The sequence below is a fragment of the Haliotis cracherodii genome, unplaced genomic scaffold (assembly GCF_022045235.1).
Source record: "Haliotis cracherodii isolate W230 unplaced genomic scaffold, xgHalCrac1.p SCAF_3, whole genome shotgun sequence".
Classification (NCBI taxonomy): domain Eukaryota; kingdom Metazoa; phylum Mollusca; class Gastropoda; order Lepetellida; family Haliotidae; genus Haliotis; species Haliotis cracherodii.
The window spans coordinates 43,222,575-43,243,022 of record NW_027266286.1 but is presented as its reverse complement, the minus strand read 5'-3'; the positions used below and the strand labels follow the sequence as shown (position 1 = coordinate 43,243,022).

At 38.8% G+C, this 20,448-nt stretch overlaps 1 protein-coding gene across 1 annotated transcript in view; it reads left to right on the top strand.

Annotated features, from left to right (window-relative positions):
- The window catches only part of LOC139475986 (androglobin-like), a 105,527-nt gene extending 86,283 nt beyond the window's left edge, over positions 1-19,244 (top strand). The window contains exons 30-45 of the mRNA XM_071259212.1: positions 2,135-2,149; positions 4,656-4,692; positions 6,244-6,338; positions 7,120-7,213; positions 7,328-7,462; positions 8,036-8,189; positions 8,767-8,954; positions 9,420-9,628; positions 11,128-11,222; positions 11,446-11,508; positions 11,964-12,075; positions 12,993-13,201; positions 13,767-13,862; positions 14,526-14,773; positions 15,507-15,690; positions 17,182-19,244. Of these exons, the coding sequence (XP_071115313.1) occupies positions 2,135-2,149; positions 4,656-4,692; positions 6,244-6,338; positions 7,120-7,213; positions 7,328-7,462; positions 8,036-8,189; positions 8,767-8,954; positions 9,420-9,628; positions 11,128-11,222; positions 11,446-11,508; positions 11,964-12,075; positions 12,993-13,201; positions 13,767-13,862; positions 14,526-14,773; positions 15,507-15,690; positions 17,182-17,385 (2,138 nt within the window). The 3' untranslated portion in view covers positions 17,386-19,244. The remainder of the gene's footprint in view (positions 1-2,134; positions 2,150-4,655; positions 4,693-6,243; positions 6,339-7,119; positions 7,214-7,327; positions 7,463-8,035; positions 8,190-8,766; positions 8,955-9,419; positions 9,629-11,127; positions 11,223-11,445; positions 11,509-11,963; positions 12,076-12,992; positions 13,202-13,766; positions 13,863-14,525; positions 14,774-15,506; positions 15,691-17,181) is intronic.
- Positions 19,245-20,448: the final 1,204 nt, after the last annotated feature.

The following is a 20,448-nucleotide window of genomic DNA, read 5'->3' as shown; positions in this document are numbered from 1 at the left end:
TTTTTCCTTTTTGCGATACATTATTTGATAGAGTTTGTTGCACACACAAATGTATTCCTGGTGGAGGTTTGTATTGTGTGGTGTGTGTTAAATTGAGTGTTAAATGCAAATTATGGTGACAGGCTCTACATGCTTCTCTGCTTTCACACAAGATCACATGCAATCATGGGTATGTGAAGAATTTGAGTTTGACATCGGGCTTTGGTAGATTATATTCCAAAGATACTAACAAGCATCTTCCCAAGGCAAGAAGAGTTAACTGACTTTAAAAGTCCAGTTTCCACCCTTGCCGAACTAGGCTGGAATTACTGGGTTTGATCGTAGCGCCACCAGTGGCTATTACCAATTATGTCCCTTCTAAGCCTCTCCTATGGACCAATCAGATTCCACCCCTCGTATCACTTGCTTTTGCTTCACACAAAATGGTGGCGCCCAGTCAGGACGATCTGATCGATAATCAAGATATTTATTGTGATAAAACGGGTCTTACATCGCGAAATGCATCAAATCACGTGAGCACCTTAATTAAAAACAGGAAAAGATTTGGAAAATATCTGCTGACAATGAGTTGTCAGTGCACATACTTTGCAAATGCTGCAATCGACAGAAATCTGCTTGACAGTTTACGAACCGGATTTTGATTGGATTATGCATAGACTCGTTAGTCCAGCCCAAATGTAACTCCATAATACCAGCCTAGTTCGGCAAGGAAGGAAACAGGACTTTTGTAGTCAGTTAACTCTGTTGCCTCGGGAAGATGCTACCAAGTGGTAGGATTGTTTTGTGGAACAAGACCTAATCTATATGCAGTCTCAGTGTATATAACTTTTATCATACATTTGAAAAATCCTTCACATGAGCCACATGCTATTAGCGTTTTACTTCATTTTTTTTTGCATTTTTAAAAGACAATTGTTAGTTTGAATTTTAGAATCAAATTCAGTAAAGTCTTGCTTTATGACCATCCCAAACATGTATATACTGACACATCAACCTTTCAAGGCCATACTTTTTCTTGGTGGTTAACAGAAGTTTTGTGGAAAATGCTGTTTAATGCGGAAGAAATTGATTCACTTTAACAGAGTGGTGTAGGGGGTGATCTTTAAGCAGTTACCCGAATACGTTGGTATGTGTGAGGTCGGGGTGGAGGGTGGGTGGTGGTCCCATGGTTTTGTACATGAACAAGCAGGGTGGATGAACACAAATGTTCGAGAAAACTGTTTTGTTTTAATATTATTTGGCACACATTTTGGGGGTCAACACATAATTTTTTAGTTTAGTTTATTTACTTTATATATTTTTACCACTTTCCTTTATTTTTGGGTGTAGATCTGTAAACCGACTTGAAAATAAGGTTCGTCTAAGTGACCAGGGCCCCATTCCACAAAGCGATCTTAGCGCTAAGGTGATTGTAACTCCCATTCTTTTACACTGACTTACGACAGTCGTAGCGCTAAGATTGCTTTGTGGAACAGGGCCCTGATCAAAATTCTTAACACAAATGAATGTATTTTATTACACACAGATATAAACAAAAGGTGCACCTCATGAATTTGCCAAGCACAAATAATAATTGCTGAGATGTTTACATTGTTATTACTAAAAAAATGTTTTTTTTATTTCTCACCAAACCCCACATATTATTGTGCATGCTTTCACCTTAGTTTAATTGTGGAATGGGCAGAGATTATAGTTTTTGTTTTTTATTTATGTGTAATAATACCTAAATATCTATATAATGAATTTTATTTCACAAAACATTAACTTTACAAAATAATGAAAATTGTTTCATCGCAATATAAAAATATTTACTATACTTAAGGAAGACATAATTGCTGAATATGATTATCCTGATATTTGAGAAAGCTAATTTCTATTTTCTAGCTTTGCAGAATTTGCAAACTCTGTGACTTTAAATGTCTGACTGGAAAGTGATTTACTGAGTTTGATGTGCTTTGTGCAGAAAGTTTAATTCCTATATATTTTAATGCAGATTCAGATATTGAATTGATAATAGCTCCTGAATCATTTTCCACGTCACAACCTTCGTCCTGAATAATCTGGAACTGTGATGTGATCTGATCTCTGACTGTATTAATCATGAGTTTTCTCTTCTACACATGCTACCATATAGAGGCCCCTCCAGAGGGTATGTTATACTGTTTTATAATCTGATTTTTTTATCAATAACTTTGTTATTCTGTGACGATACATTACTTAGGTACACACATTCTGTGAGACACAATCATTTTTTGTGTGGAGTTGAATGTCATCTTCAACTCTTGTCCTGATTTGGCCATCCACATTAATACTGACTCTTGTGGTTATGGCCAAAATTCCAAGCAATTTATGATGACAATTATTGATGTAAATATAGATGGTTTAGATTTGAGTAAAATGTTGTTTTACTCTTCTGTTATGAGAGGGTGAAAGTGTAAGTGAAAGTGAATTTTGAAACTGGCCCAAACCACCGAGATGTAGCTGGAATAAAAACAACAGTCACTCATGAACGTCAGAGATCTTTTCCTGTGTGTAATACATATACACATATATATGACATTGGGTAAATCAGATTTGGGATATCTTAAAGCAGATATAAAAAGCTTCTAATCTAAATATTGCCTTAGACTGGAGGATATTTGTTTTTGTAGCCTGACGATTATCTCATCGGCAATACACAATTTAATCAGTTGGTGTCTTGTTTTACACACTAGCTGGCTTCACCCCCCTTTCATAAGTAATCAAACACAAGTATAAAACATAAGTCACCCAAGACATTGTCACATGGCTGTCTGTTCCCTTCACTTAGAAAGTTCAACAAAACCATCTGATGTTGAATATATTTTACAATTATGTAGACAAGGCTATAAAATCAGTGTTTGATAATAGCAAACTTTTGATCTTTTGAAAACCATTGTCACCCATATCATCCATGATCTTCTTCAAACACTGGCTATATGTGATGTAACATGAATTATTAATTCAGAAACTAGATACCAAGAAGTTAGTGTGGTGTGTGCAGCTGCTGACCCCGTTGAAACCCTTGTTTTGGTTCACTAACAGAGACGGGGTAGAATAGGTCTTCAGCAGCCCATGCTTGCCGTAAAAGGCGACTATGCTGGTTGTAAGAGGCCACTAACGGGATCGATTGGTCAGGCTGCTGACTTGGTTGATGCATGTCATCGTATCCCAATTGCGTGGATTGATGCTCATAATATCAATCACTGGATTGTCTGGTCCAGACTCTATTTTATTTAAAGATGGCCGTCATATAGCTCAAATATTGCTGAGTGCAGCGTTAAACAACAAATCAACAAAACTAACAGAGAAATCTTAATAATGGAACACGTATACACTGAAACACCATTTATCTAGAAGGGACCTTTCTTGTTGCAAATGACCAGAATAATGAATTTCCCAATAAGTATATCATCGGTACATAGTCAGGGATTTATCGAGGATTCGAACCTAATTTCCTGTGACAGGCAAATTTGGAGGAAAAAAAAATTGTGTGCAGAATTGGCTCTTCCTTTTTATTACAATATTACAGAGCTCCAGATAAGCTTTTGGTGTTGTGGGTATTTTACCCATGCATTTTAAAATCATTGGGTATCAGTTATTCTATCTACGTATTCAAATTTCTGTTACCCACTAGTTTTTACACATGTGGGTATTTAAGTTAAATATTTAAAAACACTATTCATTTAGTCCCTGCAAACTGGTGTCGTGTGGGTTCGAGAGCTTTATAGGCTTCAAAAATACTACGATACTTCCACAAGAAAGTGTGATGGCAAATGATCATGATGTGACTGTCATTGTGGAGTTTGGCAAGGTTGACGGAATGCCCGTTTATAATTTCAAAATAAGTTGCTGATTTGCTAATCGAATACGCAGGGTTACTTCACAATATTTGATGATACGCACACGTTTTATTTTTGTAGCGTATCTGTAATGTTTGTTGCGTATTTGATACGCTTGGTTTATATTTTACTGCGTATTTCTGCATTTCTGATGCGTATTTCACGCAGATACGCAGCTTATCTGGAGCTCTGTATTAGTTATATTTACAAACAGTGACAATCTTATTCCAAGTTGGGAATTTCTCATGAGATACTTGGGGCTGAGTATCATCCTCTGAGCAGGTTCCTTCAAAACAATAATCATCTTGTACATGGTGTTTGTGAATTAACAGGTTCCAGACTAACAATTTAAGGTTTCACTGTACACTACATTATAGGGTCGTCTGAAATGAGTGTGCATGTCAACTGAAAGAGATACATGAGGTATTATATTGATCAAGATTTTTCAATTTCCTCCTTCTATGGTGTATCAGGGGGCACGGGTGACCCAGTTGTCTAAGGTGCCGTGATTCGCTATGCAGAGTTGCGTCTCTTGAGCATGCAAGAAACTTATGAATGTGGGTTCGAATCCTGGTTCGCCCAAGTTAAGTTTCTATGTATGTCAGCACCATACCCATGCTCGTGGGTTTCACCGAAGTGGTAAACGTCTGATACCTGCATCACGTTGGGCTTTCCTCCCACATTAAGCTGACACGCCGTGATATAACTGTAATACTGTTAAAAGCGGCGTTAAACTCACTCACTCTCTCACTCTATGATGTATCATGTATTCAGGTGCTTCTGTCTGTTGTGTAGGTGAACCAGAGAAGGTAGAGAACACATGGGCCAACAGGTGAGTGTGTTCACATGTCACCGAGTGTCATCTTCAGGGGAACTGATGCTATGAGTTATGGTGTCTTTAGTTGCCGTATTCGGTGTCATATTAGGTTAGCAGAAAAATATTTTCCTGCTAATCTAATTTGACACAGAATACTGACAACTAAAGACACCATAATAAATTTATTATGCTGAAAAGTTTACACTATTTGGTATCTTTGTCGCACATATCATATCAAAATGAAAACTTGATACTAACAACAGTATAAACGCGCGGACCAGTACATGTTTCCGATACAAAGCTTTAATGTAAACTTAAACATTAACAATGGAATTTATAATTCACCAAATGTGATCGTTTAAAGTATTATAGCTAAAATGGATATAATTATCATAAAAATCAGAAATCTGCAGGCCACTGTAACTTGACAGTCGCCACCTTTCCCCGGTAGGCTGCTATCTATTCTATTGCTATGCTGTGACATCATTGGCGTCATGTTTCTTGTCTGAGACGTCATCCTATATTACGTTCTATGACGTTACTATTAGTAAATCAGTGACCTCTGTTGTAAGTTCTATTTCTCTGTAATTGTTTTTGATAAAGTCACGAAGGTGGTTTCTTTGAAAATTAATGTCTTTGCAAATCATAATTAATGGTATTAAAACACAAACACTGTCGAATAATGATTTTCTGTACCAGAATTTTCATGTGAAATATGTGAGGTGGCTGTTGGAAAATCCAAAATGCCTGTTACTGACGGTATACAGTTTCATATTAGGTCAGTAACAACCATCTTGGATTTCTACTGACGGTATACAGGCTCATATGCTCTCTGATTGGTCAATCTCACATTGAGGCATAATACAACACAATATGCTTCTCATTTGTGTCTGCAGTGTTTAATTTGGCAAGAAGTTAGAATTTTCTGATAGTTGTCAGATGTGTTCATATGAAAGAGAATTTGCTTGTTTTAAACATTAAATTGTATAGGTTATGTCAAAAATGCTGATTTTTAGAGTTTTTTAAGAAGTGTTTATCTAATATTTGAACATGAGCAAGTCACTGACCAGAGTTGAATTTTTTTAGAGTTCAGCAATATCATAAACAATTCATCTTTGGTCACACGCTTGCTCATGCTTATATTTGCACTTGAAATCGTAATATCATCCTTTTTCAGTAATTTTAGAAGTGAACTTGATCGTGTCAGAAGTCCAAAACTAGCAAGTATATGATAGACACAATTTTATGGATAACAACGTCTTTAATACTGTGAAAAGCGACGTTTCGGTATAGATCCTTGAACGTCGCTTTTCACAGTATCAAAGAAGTTGTTATCCATAAAATTGTGTCTATCTTGTCATCCATCAACTTCTAAGTAATGCCTATCAAACAAAAGAGCAAGTATAAGAAAGAAACAGGCTATAGTTGTCATCCATTTGAACATGTCTGATAACTTGCAGAATACTTTTAAATATTGTCCAATGGGCCCAAACTACTTCCAAGTGTTCTGGTTTGAATGGAGGGTAGTGTTTGTGAGTATTCATGTCCATGTTACATGTTTGTCAGAGAACCGACACCTGATGAACATGTGGCTGCAGTGAAGATACAGAAGGCTCACCGGGGTGCCTGGGTCCGCAAGATGAAGGCAGCTCGCACGCCAGGTATGTGCAGAGGCTTGTGAATGCTCCTGTCAAATTCTTTAAGCATTGATGCTACCTTACGCCAACGTCCATACAATGTTTGGCCCTCACTGTTTGAAGGTTCAAACTCCAATGAACTTACACAAAGTCAATTCTTATCATTTTTTGTATCACTGTTTTATACCTCGAAGGATGTAGTGCTAGATCTTATACGTATCACTGACAGCCATACAAGAACTAGCTGTATCACGAAATAAAATCGTTCCCCAAGAGAGGTGACATAGGCTCAACTTGCTTTATATCTGTGGTAGTACAAGAATGTATTCCATCATTGGGTGAGAAAAGGCTCAATACGTCATTCACAATGACAGCGAGTCATAACACATTTACAAGACATCAAAATGGCCGATACGATAAATGTGACAGGAGATATTTCCAAAGTTGTTAATGAACGATGTTGTTCATAGATGTGTCAAATGAATACTAACCTAAATTTGTAGCTTGCTGTAGACTGCAACTATCAATGAACAAGTCAATACAATGATAGCCTTGTTGATGTGCATTTCTAGGATGGGTTGTGCAAAGGATATATTGAACGATCATGCAGTACTACTTTCTGATGTCTCTCAATGTATACAATGCTGAGTTCAAGATGAAAGTGTCTAAATGATCAGAAAGAAACGTATGAACGTCAATATCGCTGTCATTTGACCGGCCTCGTCCAGTGAAAAAGCAGTATATCGTATAAACTTCAAATTAAAATTCTATTCTTGTTCTTTTCAATCTGATTACTGCTTTGTAGGAACTGACGAGAACCTAAAAGCAATCGAAGACCTTCAGAAGTCCTGGTCAATCTTGGAGTCCAATGCTGAAGACAATGGCCTATATTTATTCAGGTACATTTTAGACTTATTTTGAAAGTTTTTAACCTTGAAAAGAAAATTAGATTTCTTTCCAGGAAATAAATCAATGTTTCTATGAATGTATCCTGTATTGATGTGTTCCTACAGGGAGATGTTCAAGAAAGACTCAGACATTATGCCCAAATATCCGTTCTACAAGGATGAGTGGAACAAGATCTCCTATGCTGATTACCGGGGGGTGTACCCTGACCAGCCTCCCAACACCTGGTTCATTGTCTTCAGGTTAGTTCCATGCATGTCTCATACTTACAGCTATCTGTGTGATCAGAGAGTCTGCTATGCCCCAGACTGATTCCCAACATGAGCACTATCTGTAAACCGATTCTTAGTGCCCCCTCATCATATTACTAGAATATTGTTGACAGTAGCAGAAAAACGTAACTTAAACACTCACCAATATTTCAAAATTTTGAACAGTTTGATCTCACTGATCTGTCAAGGACAGACAAGACCCCCGCCTCCATGACAAGATGTCAAAAGATGGTACTTGTTGTTGCCCTGCCTGGTGCTCAGCTGTAAGGGGCTGGTCCGCTCAGAGTCATTATATTGTGTTATTCATGTTAAACAGCGACATGGTATCCCAGTGGGCTTGTACTATAAACTAGGCATTAGTTGCTGTATAGGTGCTAAAATGTCTTGGACGTGACATTAAACCTCATTTCTCACAGGCAAATATTGATTCTCAGAGGTGAGGCTTGGGCAGACTGTCACCATTTTCCTACCTGTTGCTTGTCTCCAAATATTACCATCACCATTTGTCAAAAGACATTGTAAAAAGTGCTGTATTGTGAACAGGGAAGTGTTCTACGTGAGGGAGGAGATGCTGGCTGTCCCCAAGCTGTATGTTCCGATCAACACTTGTATGCTGAGGGTGGTCAACAACGACACCGGGGAGGAGATACCACGGGTCTTCCAGAAGGTGGCGCCATACGTCTACAAGAAAAACAGGGTGAGGGGGAGGAACATTGAACAGCTAGCAGCAGAGTCGGCTCCATTGAGTGTTGACCTCTGCTGATGTTGACAGCTTGGTGCATGTTTAAAGTGGCAACCACAAAAGTGAAAACATGAGTTCATTTAAAGTCATTCGTCTTATTGTCTCTCTACCCTTATAGATTGCTTAACTATGGAACTCAGTGTTTTCAAAATCACGGAGGGGAGCATCTGGGGACCTCAGTCTTTTATCCTCAACATGTTAGGACAAGGATGCAGCTGACTAGCCATGATGTGAAATAACACTATTGATTATATACAATGTCAAACAGGAGTTAAATTTCATGTCACGTTTACACTGTTTCAATCATTTCACATCCATCCAAGAGGGGCAACTACCCAAGTTCAATTAGTTGTCAACCTTTATGAAATACCAAGCTAATGTAGGTTCTGTTTGTTTATGCATTACAGTACTTAACATTACAAAACAATGTATTTCCAAGAAAATGACTATCTGTCAATAGACGCTTTGACAAACATGTCAAGTAAATCTGTTGCACCGTAGGATGATCTCAGTAAACATTTACTGCCAACAGAAAGGCTACACATTCGTAGCTGAGGCACGGACTCTGGACCAAGGGATGATGAGTGGCAGCTGGAGGATGCGTCTGATTGGCTCCCTCAGCCCCCTCCCTTCCCCCCGCAACCAGGACGTCAACAGCTCCTTTACTGCCAAAGAGATCCGAGACTACTACCTGCCAAATGCCAAACATTCCATATTCAGGTACATGGTTCATTCATTATACAAACAATCATTAAACAAAATAATATTTTTCCTGATGTTTAACGCCGCACTTAGCATATATATGACGGCGGTCTGCAAATAATCGAATCTGGACCAGACAATCCAGACATGGGCATCTATCCATGCAATTGGGATACCATGTCATACATCAACCAAGTCAGCGAGCCTGACCACCCGATCCCATTAGTCGACTCTTACGACCAGCATAGTAGCCTTTTACGGCAAGCATGGGTTCCTGAAGACCTATTCTACCCTGGAATCATCATGGGACAGATATTTATGAAATGTGTCATTTGACGGCATGGCCCAAGTTTACTTGTTCAACACAGATGAACGTTCTCCTGCATCGAATCCTCATCTACTGATTTCTTTTCTTCTGCTCCATGATGGCGATGAAATATTGCTGTTAATCTTCATCCATTCACTCGCTGTATCATGTTCCAGGTACACAGTGAAGGTGACAGAGGACCACCTGGTCAGTCTACAGGTCAACACCTCCAAACTGGACGTCTATATCAAGCTGTCAGTCCTTGACCACACAGAAGAGGTCATCAGCGCCGTGGGCAAAGGTCACATCGTCATTCCAGCGTACATCTTCCAGAAGGACTACAACCCTGAGGAGCAAGAGGCTAAGAGGACCAGCTCCCGAAGCTGTGAGTTCATCTCTCTCTCTTGTGTGTTCAACAGGCACGGGTGCTCTGTCATCTGTCTCTTGTGCAGGGTTGGAGTTTAACACCAGCCCGAGCCAAGTACAATTTCCTGCGGTCTAGTATAAATTTCCCAAATTCCCCATTACATTACAAGGGCATTCTGTCTTTACCTGCGGGCGCTCGGGTAGCCTAGTGGTTAAAGCGTTCGTTCTTCACGCCGAAGACCCGGGTTCGATTCCCGACATGGGTACAATATTTGAAGCCCATTTCTGGTGTCCCCCGTCGTGATATTGCTGGAATATTGCTAAAAGCGACATAAAACCACACTTACTCACTTACTCACTGTCTTTACCTGGGCTAGTAATGAGTTTGAGTTCAGTTCTAACCCTGTTGTGTATGCAGTAGTGCTGGGACGGGTAACTCGGGTACCCGGGTTGGGTGGGTACTGAGTAGGACCCGGGTACCCACAGAACTACCCGGACCCGTGGTTAGTCACGTGATATATTGTTTAATGACAAAAATTATGCACCCATTCCATCTGACTTTTCATATGGTTGAATAAAGATACAACTTAAGTCAACTTCAGTGTTTGCATGACCAGATTGTTTAATACATGTGCCTTTATACGCCAGGGCTATGGTAAAAAATTTCCGAATCGGACATTTTGTACCTATCTCTTGAGGCCTACAGTGGGTACCCGGGTAGGGTCGGGTAGTAGGGGATGGATACCCGGGTAGTAAATCTGGACTCGTCCCAGCCCTAGTTTGCAGCATGCATGGGTGGATCTGTCGTCTAAGGCCCCACATCTCCCTGAGAGGGTATCATAAGTCCATATCATTCAAAGTATGTTTTTGTTTCTATAGTTTTATTCATAGAATATGTGTTCTTTTAATTTGGCTATGTTCGGCTGGGGTCCATGCAGGAAGCTAAAGTACTGTAAGTCCCCATGGTCCCTAGTATGGTGATCTACCTTCAGTTGCTGGCAATCTATAGCCCATTTTTATAATGTGATGTTATGTATAGTGCTATCCATTTTATGATTCCATACTAGTTTTAAAAATAATTCTGTGATAATTATTTTACTGTCCTACGTTGGCAGGTTTTTATATAAGTTTTGATGTATTTATTATGCCCTTGATAGTCACGATATGGCTGAAATATTGCCAATGTGACTTATAATTTTCACTCACTCACTCACTCACCCACCAAACCACTCACTCACTCACCCCCGAATCTGCTTCTTTTGGGTGTCCCAGGATCCTGAGATCGTGGGTTCAAATCCCAAATTCACCTTGATTATAAGCCTTTGTCAGCACCATACCCATTCTCATAACTTAAGTAAAAACCTGTTCATTCATGTTCCTGAGAAGTCTTGTACCTTTATTAGATTCGGGTCTTTTAAAACTGAAATTAAGGGTTTGTTGCAAGGGATTCCCTAGAATGTTTTGTGGTGTTCCCTGGCCTGTTCAGTTATGTGATCAGCTGTGTGATGGTTGTTGCAGCCAACCGTGGAGGTAAGGGAGGGAACAGCATACTGAATATGGCCGGGAAGGGGAAGCGAGGAGAGTCAGCCAGGAGTGCTGATGGAAGGAACTCGGTAAGATCTTAGCTGAATGTTGCAGGCCTTAACAATGTTCATTTTTTAATAAAGTATTTCATAATATTTCTCTTTTTCAAAATCAGAATTATTCCATCACACTGTTAGAATCATATAATGTGCCACTATACATTTCTGTTCTTTTGTTTTCATAAACAAACAACTTCTAATGTGAATTAATATCATTCATTCTTGTTTCCATAAATTTCCTATCTGATTTCAGAGAAGCAGTCAGCATTCTGAAGCTGGAGTCAGTGATTTGGAGCCAGAAGAGAAGGACACCAAGGTGAGAAAGATACAGGAGTGTCATCATCATAATGCGGGGCGGTCAGGTAGCCTAGTGGTTAAAGCGTTCGCTCGATACGCCGAAGACCCGGGTTCGATCCCCGACATGGGTACAATGTTTGAAGCCCATTTCTGGTGTCCCCCGCCGTGATATTGCTGGAATATTGCTGAAAGCAGCATAAAACCATACTCAGTCACTCACCTCATCATAATACCTGAATGTGTTGGCGTCAAGTACCTGTCAACATTCAACAAGGGTTCTGGTACTTCATGCAACCTTATGAGTAGTGTATCATTAGGCCATGTGTACATAGAAAATGATAATTTGAAATAAAATTAACAGCAGGCTTCATTTCTTTGTGAAATCAGAAGACACTTCAAAGATCCAGTATGAGTCAGGAATATGAAAATATTTGTTATATTGGAAGGAAACTGATTATATTCCCTATGTGGCAGCCTCACAAGTACATAGTCCAGGCTACGGTGCTGAAGAACAGCTGGCCCTTAACTGAGAGGGAGTGGGGCTTTGTACAGATCCTCAAGGAACAGGAGAAGAATGAGCTGAAAGGTACATGCTCATGGTTAATAGAAGTCAAGTCGAAAACTGTCAACAATTTTTGTCAACGGTCTGATCGTTGGATTACTATAATTGGTTGTAATAATGATATATATAATTTCACAACAGCAGTTTGTGGTCTCTCGACATCAAGCTTTGTCTCTTAGTCGCAGACATGGACAGATTTCACTCAAACTACAAGCCAGAGATTTCTTCAATATTGCCAGATCATACATGTAGATTTGAAAATGTTGGAAAGGAATTTCACAGATGTTTCAGGTCACATGTTGTGTTTACAATCTATGAGGGGTAAAAATGTTTGGATGCATTGTTTTTTATGTCTTCCATCTTCCTAAGCGAGGGGGTTAACTGACTATAAAAGTCCAGTTTCCAACCTTGCCGAAATAGGCTGGTATTATGGAGTTACATTTTGACTGGACTAACGAGTCTATGCATAATCCAATCAAAATTGAATTGAAATCCGGTCGTAAAATGTCGTGCAGATTTTGGTCGATTGCAGGATTTGCAAAGCATGTGCAACGCTAACTCGTTGTCAACAGATATTTTCCAAATCTTTTCATGTTTTTAATCAAGATGCTCACGTGATTTGATGCATTTCGCGATGTCAGACTCGTTTTATCACAATATAGATCTTGATTATCGATCAGATTGTCTTGACTGGGCTCAGCCGTTTTGTTTGAAACAAGTGATCCCAGAGGTGGAATCTGATTGGTTCATAGGAGAGGCATAGAAGGGACAGAACTCGTAGTAGCCACAGGTTGCGCTCTGATCGAGCCCAGAAATTCCAGCATGGTTCAGCAAGGGTGGAAACTAGACTTTTAAAGTCGGTTAACTCCTTTGCCTTTGAAAGATGTATGTCTTCATGAAGTAAATGTTAACGTACATCCATGTTGACTATGACTCCTCAGTGTCCTACAAGGAGCGTCCCCCCTCACCCCCCAAGGAGAAAGCCCCAGCGGCAGCCACCCAGAAGAGCAAGCCGGGCAAGGGCAGCAAGGCTGACAAGGGTAGCAAGGAGAAGGACAAGGACAACAAGGGGTCACGACCTCCATCACAGCAGTTCGACATGACCAAACCGTTCTGGACCTTCAGGATTGTCAGTGATGCCAGCGCTGCAGTAAGCATGATGACTTGTACATTTAAATATGTAGCTGCGTTGCTGGAGCAGAGAGTCTGATCTTGCAGGAACTGGCTGAACATGGTGATCTTGAGGGAGCAGAGCATCATACATGGCATAGCTTTATGTGTAACATTTCTTGGTTTTAGCAGAGCCAGGAAAATCATTCTCTTCAGTGTGTGTGATCTTGTTTCCAGAAGTATCATTCATGTTCTTGTGGACAGAGTATCTGCCTGGATAGAGGAAGGTCGGGGTTTTGATACCGGCCGTGTCGTACTAGAAGATGTTAAAAGATGGTACTTGTTACCCTGCTTGGCATTAAGGGGAACAAACAAGGACTGGTCGGTTCAGTCAGTATTCTGTGTCTGAGGGGGGACCCATGTCCAACTGCTCATCGTATCTCTATGCACTATAAGACCGGCATCAGTCCAACTAGTGCAAGCAGTCACACACATGTGCATGCACATTGTTATACACGTGCAGTAATCTGGAACATGACTTACATTAAACTCCAGTTTATCTCACCTCCTGATGACTGTTACAGTATGTATGATCTTGTTTCCAGGAGGACATAGAGACAAGAAAGGACACTGAGAGGGCGGACGAGATCCGAGCTTTGAAGAAGGCATGGGAGGATGCAGAGCCTGGTAGAGCTGTCAAGGTAGGTCTGTCTTCATCTTCCTGCTGCTGCTGCTGCTGTTGACTGCCACCATGTGTCAATATTAAAGTTGGATTGTAAGATACTTGTCAGATGAAGCTCACAAATTGCACTGTATTTTGAGGATCGAGAATTGATGTACATTCTGCATTGTGAACTTTTCTTCAATCATAACTGCAAATGGCATTGCTGAATCCTTGGCCGTATGGATCGATTCTGAGGATTGGATGATTTTTGTCCACAGTTGTGCTCATGGGTATCACCAAAGTGATAATTATGAATATGGACTCGGTTTTCTGAGGTAGTGACAATGTGTTAGCTGTAGGGGAGATTTTAGTATTGCTGTATCGATACTCATGTACACCTGCAATTTATGAACTCAGCTGATCCATTATATTTCAAAAATTGAATTTTCTGCCTTCTCCATCTTAACCATGGTAACCTTAATGAATGTATTTGATTCTGTGGGAGGGAATTATTAGTTCAGTATCGATATTCATACATTTGTATCGATAGAGTATCAACATAAAAAAATTACAGATACATCAATATATGATGATATCCCTAGTCAGCTGGAAGATTATGTGTTATCATATGTGGCAGTGATGAAGCATTCATTCAACTTCAGTTATGATGGACTTGATCATACCTTCCTTCCATTGCCAGGCCATGCAGTCCCGCCTGAAGTATCTCAGCACCCACATGATCCGGGTCCAGCCAGAAGGTGGGGAGGAGGCCAAGGACGAGAGGCCATCCACCAGGGAGGGTCACCTAGGGGAGGAGGCCCCACCCACATCCCGTGAGACCCCCATCTCCTTCCTGGACCAGCCTGAGGGGGAGTTATCACTGGAGCCACCACCCCCACCCACACCCAAAGAAATCCTGCAACCTCTAGATCTAACACCGTTCATAAAGTAGGCTTTTGATAATGTGTTTAAACTTTGTAAATCTGTAAGGTGTTTCTGTGAATCTTCAGTGTGAAACCAAAGTAAATGTGTCTTGTATTTCTGTTCCACATGTGTTTTACAATAATTAATAAGATAATGTATTTGCTTTGTATTTTTAGCTGGTAACCATGATTTGAACGTACGAAGAGTGTATTTATTGAACTGTGATAGAAGTAGAATGTTGTATCATCAACCACAGTATGTGCATAAATAACGACTAACAGAAGAATTTCAGCAAGTTTCACAAGTAATGCAACATTCTTTAAACTCATAAGTGGTCAGTTCATAACATTGGTCAATAAGTACGCTATTGGTCATGGCTTGACATGTGGATTGCACTGCCTCCAAGGCGAGAATCTGTACTTTATTGAGAAAGTGTTATCCCAAATATAGCATGCCTTATCAGATTAACTGTAGTAATATGAAACAAAGGGGTGTTCTTTAACTTCTTTTGAGTGGTGCATACAAATATGCAATATACAGAAAGTACACAAATATGCTACACTGCCACACAATTCATTTTCAGAATAAATTTGTTTTGTGTTGATAATTCGAAAATCATCTGATGATACAACGTTTATATCATAGCACAACATGTTGCCTTTCACCAAACATCCAGAGAATCCTTCAGCCCTTGTAATTTAGGCCTTGAATCACTTTACTGAGCTCGGTTTTAGATTTGATGAATTGTATTGACTAGGAAAACAACAGACACTCCTCAGTATTTGGATGAGAATGAAATGCAGCAGCGTCTGGAGGAGAGACAGAAGGAAATCTTGGAGTACAAGCAGTTCCGTGAACGTGTCGAGAAATGGAGAGAAGAAGATAGACAAAGTCGTAACTTGACAAAAATACGACAACTTGATCAGGCCGAGGAGCTACAGGTAAGATGAACAAGATACTAATGTAATTGTTTACAGAGCCCTAAGTAATGTGAACTCTTGACCTCCATTCATTTTTGAAGACAATGCAACTTTACGGTACCATGAAAATTGTCATCAGCACTTTGATTTAACATCGGCACCCCGCATATCTCTTGTATGGATATGTCAATTTGTGTTTGGTCAACAGGGTGTTTTATTACCAACGTTTCCATGAATACGTTAGGTTAAACAGTATAATGCATTAACATGTCCCTGTGGAGATTCAGAGTTTGAACTGGTCACAAACAACCTATGTTGGTCGAAAGAGGCAATCGGAATGTGTCGGGCTCCGTGACTTGGATGATGGTGTGTTATCGTACCCCGACAGCGTGGATCGATGTTCACAGTATCAATCACTGTATTGGCTGGTCCAGATTCAATCATTTACAGTTATGAAGCTGGAATATTGCCGAGTGCAGCTCTTAACGACAAAGAAACATTAATATGTTACTTTGTCTCCATGTCCAATAATAATTTCTTCTTACACTTTTTAAAATTGTGTTGCCATTAAATTGTTTAAAGTTAAGTATTCACCAACTCAGCATTCGACAATGTTCAATTTTAACAATTTCTTTGTTATGTTATGAGCTAAGCATTATTTTTCTTGTATAAGGGTAGTCATTTATCAACAAGAAACTATCTGTACTTTGTTCTGAATGACCAGTGTCCCCATAACATTATCTCTTATTTGGAGAAAGGATTTGACTTCTTACTGATATAAATGAATTGTTTTTATAAAGGCTGCTTTGGATAATGCGAGGGATGCGTACCGTATGGCTATAGAAAACCACCGTAGAAAGTGTCTTGCCATGCAGGCTTTGTTTAGTGATTTTGGCAGTGGTTCAGTTCAGTCAATTCATGATTCTGAGCTCGAGTTAATAGAATAGTTCCACCTTGAACATTTGATCCATGTTCACATTAGTCATTCCTAGTTTTGTGTCACCCCACTTGGCTGTTGGATGCAAAAGTGAACCTGTGCATGGAAATTTGTTGTGCTATTTCCTCACCTTGTGTGGTCTGCCCGATCTGGTTTGAACAGTGTGTGGTAAATACAAATTGTCAATATAATCGTGTTTCCCTGACCAAAGTGTGGACAAAGCACAATTGCATGTTATTGGAATGTCAACTACCTCGGATATTTATGCTTTATTGATAAATGTCATGGTTTACAATTTGTATAATATATAATGAATTCAACAATAATGATTAATTTATATCAGTTCTGTGTAGAAGTGGAAAATAAATTTGCACGAACACTGGTTGCACTGGGTATGGGACTAATCCTCACCCTCTCCCTAGGTGTACATGTTTAAAAAAGACTTACATTGATGACTATGCCTGCCCACCCAACCCCCCTTTCCGTCCATATTGCATGACTATATCCCTCCCAGCTCTCCCTGACCCCAATCTGCCTCGTCTCACCCTCCCCGTCCTCTTTATTTCCTCCCAAAGGCGGCACTTGATGCAGCGAGGGATGAAGTGAATGCTCCACGAGAAGCGTTCCGACAGAAGTACTTGGAGGCAGAACGCAAGCGTCTGGAAGAGGAGGCAGCCAAAGAAGCAGCCTCTAAGGCAGAACAAGAAGCTAAATCTCCAAAAGGAAGGCAAAAGAGTGCTAAAGGAAAGAAAAGTCCGGGAGGGAAAAAGAAGAAATAAATAATAAAGCGATGTTCTAAATCTATTATATAAATCAAACTCATAATTTATTTGGAAATCATTGTTTTATTTGAAAAAATATTTTCAGTTTTTGATAGGCCCTTTTTTTGGCTGAAACATATCTTTGTTTGAAGGTCCTTTAGTATTCGTAAAACACTGTAAAAAGAAAAAGAACAGACAGACCAATTGCACTAGTAGTTTTTAAATGTTTAATTCCAGGAATCCATGTGATTATTTTTCTTTTTTATCGATACATGATGCTAACAATCTTTCTTTTTTTCATTAAGGTATTGTGAATATGGGGTCTGAATCATAAGAAATATGATCTGGTGTTTAGAACTACCAGTATGGCCTTGTTTATCTGGAAACTGATTTTTAATGTTGTGCATGACGTTAGTAAATAGGAAAATTATATCTGCTATATCTCTGAATTTTTGCACAAGGGTCATTATGGTACCTAAGTTTATTATGAAATGTGTTATTTTATTCAGTGCCATTACGCATAAGTGTTTTGAAAGGGTATACAAGCTTTATATAGTTTTTCCTCGAATAACTTCTATTTTATACTAAAATTTGAAAAAATTATTTGTTATATTTCAGAAATTATATTTTTTAGGTTTATTTTCTCAAATCACTATAAATTAATTGTTCATGCAAATATGAACTTGAGTGTAATATTTTTTAATCTGAAACTCCTTAATATTACCGAAGTGCTGTTACTAATGCCACCTTTAATTTGATTGACTGAAGAGAGCTGTATCTCTTGCATTATCTGTGATATTGACGTGAAAGTGATTGATGTGTGTATATATCAATATATATTTACTCCAATACATGCCTCGCATACATTCCACCTTGTATCATACAATCAAGATGTTGTACTTTGTGTTGTACATTAGTGATCTGTATTTATAACAATCTTTCATAATGAATATGACACGTTTTGTATGGACACCGTGTTACATGCACTTTAATAGCTTTCATACTAATACTAATCCCATATGGTGTGTTTCATAATCTCATATCCATCCGATATCATTTTACATAAAATTGAGAAAAAATCTTGCAGTTATTTTGTTAAAAATCTTCAAAACATTGAACAAATATAATTGTCAATCTAGGTGACTTACTTAACTGTGTCCTGAAAATTGATCTATAATTGTTGTAGTTTTTAATTTAAATCATACATGGATAGAGAAACGCAAATGTATCAAAGATGTTGTTTTGTTAATTATATTTTTTGTCTGCCTTGTCAGATTGGAAGACCTGTAGGCCCAACATTACTTACAATTGTAATTATTTGTACATAAGTGAATATTTCAGCACATATACAAAGCTTTCACATGTATCCTGTGTTATTGGTCCACATGCATTTCGTCACATATCACTCAAGCTTATGAAATCAGCACCACAATCTTACGTCAAATTTATTTTTCTAACTCTTAATGTTAAAGAATATGTCCTCAGTAAATCAGTTTATTACACACACTGAACGTAGAGCGTTTTGGATCTCTCAATGCATTTTGCACTTGTATTAAATGGTTTCTGTGTTACCATCATTTTCTCCAAGTTGTACATATAGTTTTACACATCAATAAGAGAACAGCAAATGTATCTAAAAAAAATCAGTAACCTCGTGTAAGGAAGCAATAGATGGTTGTCAGGGCAATATGGTGAACTTTGGGTCTGATCAGATCTTGTCAGTTCATGTTTGTTTTCTAAAGATTCAATAATTAAAAGTTCTTGGTATTTATTACATGTAAACGGAGATGAAATGATTTTTTTTAATATAAATACAAATTCAGAATGTCTTAGAAATGTGACATTGGATGATATGCAAATAAGTATATAAATAAATATATATATATAAATACAGTATGTGTTTAATGGTGTAAACATTTGTTTAGGTAACTTCTGAGGTCATAGTTTCTGTTAAGCAAAAAGAATAATTATTTTTTTGAAAACCTTCTCTACAAAATCTTTAATATTATACAGAATGCAACGTACAGCATTCCTAAATATGGAAACATCTTGCTGAATATATGGAAATGGAGTGGACAGATAACAGTGTTGTCAGTTTGTGTTGGTGTCAAAATACTGTTGTAGATTTAGGGACAGTGATGTAGTGCCTTTATAATTCTTTTCGTGACCTTATCGAAACCGATCCAATTTCCCTTGTAACAGCAAGGCGAACGCCCTTAGCCTATGTCTCTCCGTCCCAGATGAACCATAACAAACCAATCCGTCCCAAACCCAATGATTGGACGTTCAGTGAAAAATGACGTCAGTTGATTGGCCCTTCATTTCCGTCCTTTATTAAGATGGCCACTGGAGGCCTATTCTTGCAAGTGTCAGTGGCGTTGTTGTGATAAGTGTTGTTATGCAAATTCCTTGCAACATTCCTGTGTTGATTCCTTAAATGGCAGTTATTTCACATGTGTGGCCTTACTCACTGTATAATAAGTTGTCATTAGTAGCACTGTATATAGAACTCTCACTCCACCCTCGTCACCTGCTTTTGGTATTTCACACAACACTGCACATGTGTGAACAATGTACTTGGACATTCAGTAAACTTGTTGAAAGACATGACCGTGGTTTTTGTTTCTATTTATGCTTTGAATTACATTTCAGCCTTTCATGTGCAAAGTCTGGGAATAATGGGGGTTTCAGGCAGCCAAGTTGTATTTGACGATGTTGTCATCTTCCTGAGGCAAGAGAGTTAACTGACTACCAAAGTCCAGTTTCCACCCTTGCCGAACTAGGCTGGTATTATGGAGTTACATTTTGGCTGGACTAACGAGTCTTTGCATAGTCCAATCAAAATCTCACAATGAAATCGAAATCTGGTTCGTAAACTGTCGTGCAGTTTTCGGTCGATTGCAAGATTTGCAAAGCATGTGCACCGCCAACTCATTGTCAGCAGACATTTTCCAAACCTTTTTATGTTTTTAGTCAATGTGCTCATGTGATTTGATGTTCTTCGCGATGTAAGACCCGTTTTATAACAATATAGATCTTGATTATCAATCAGATCATCTTGACTGGGCGCTGCCATTTGTT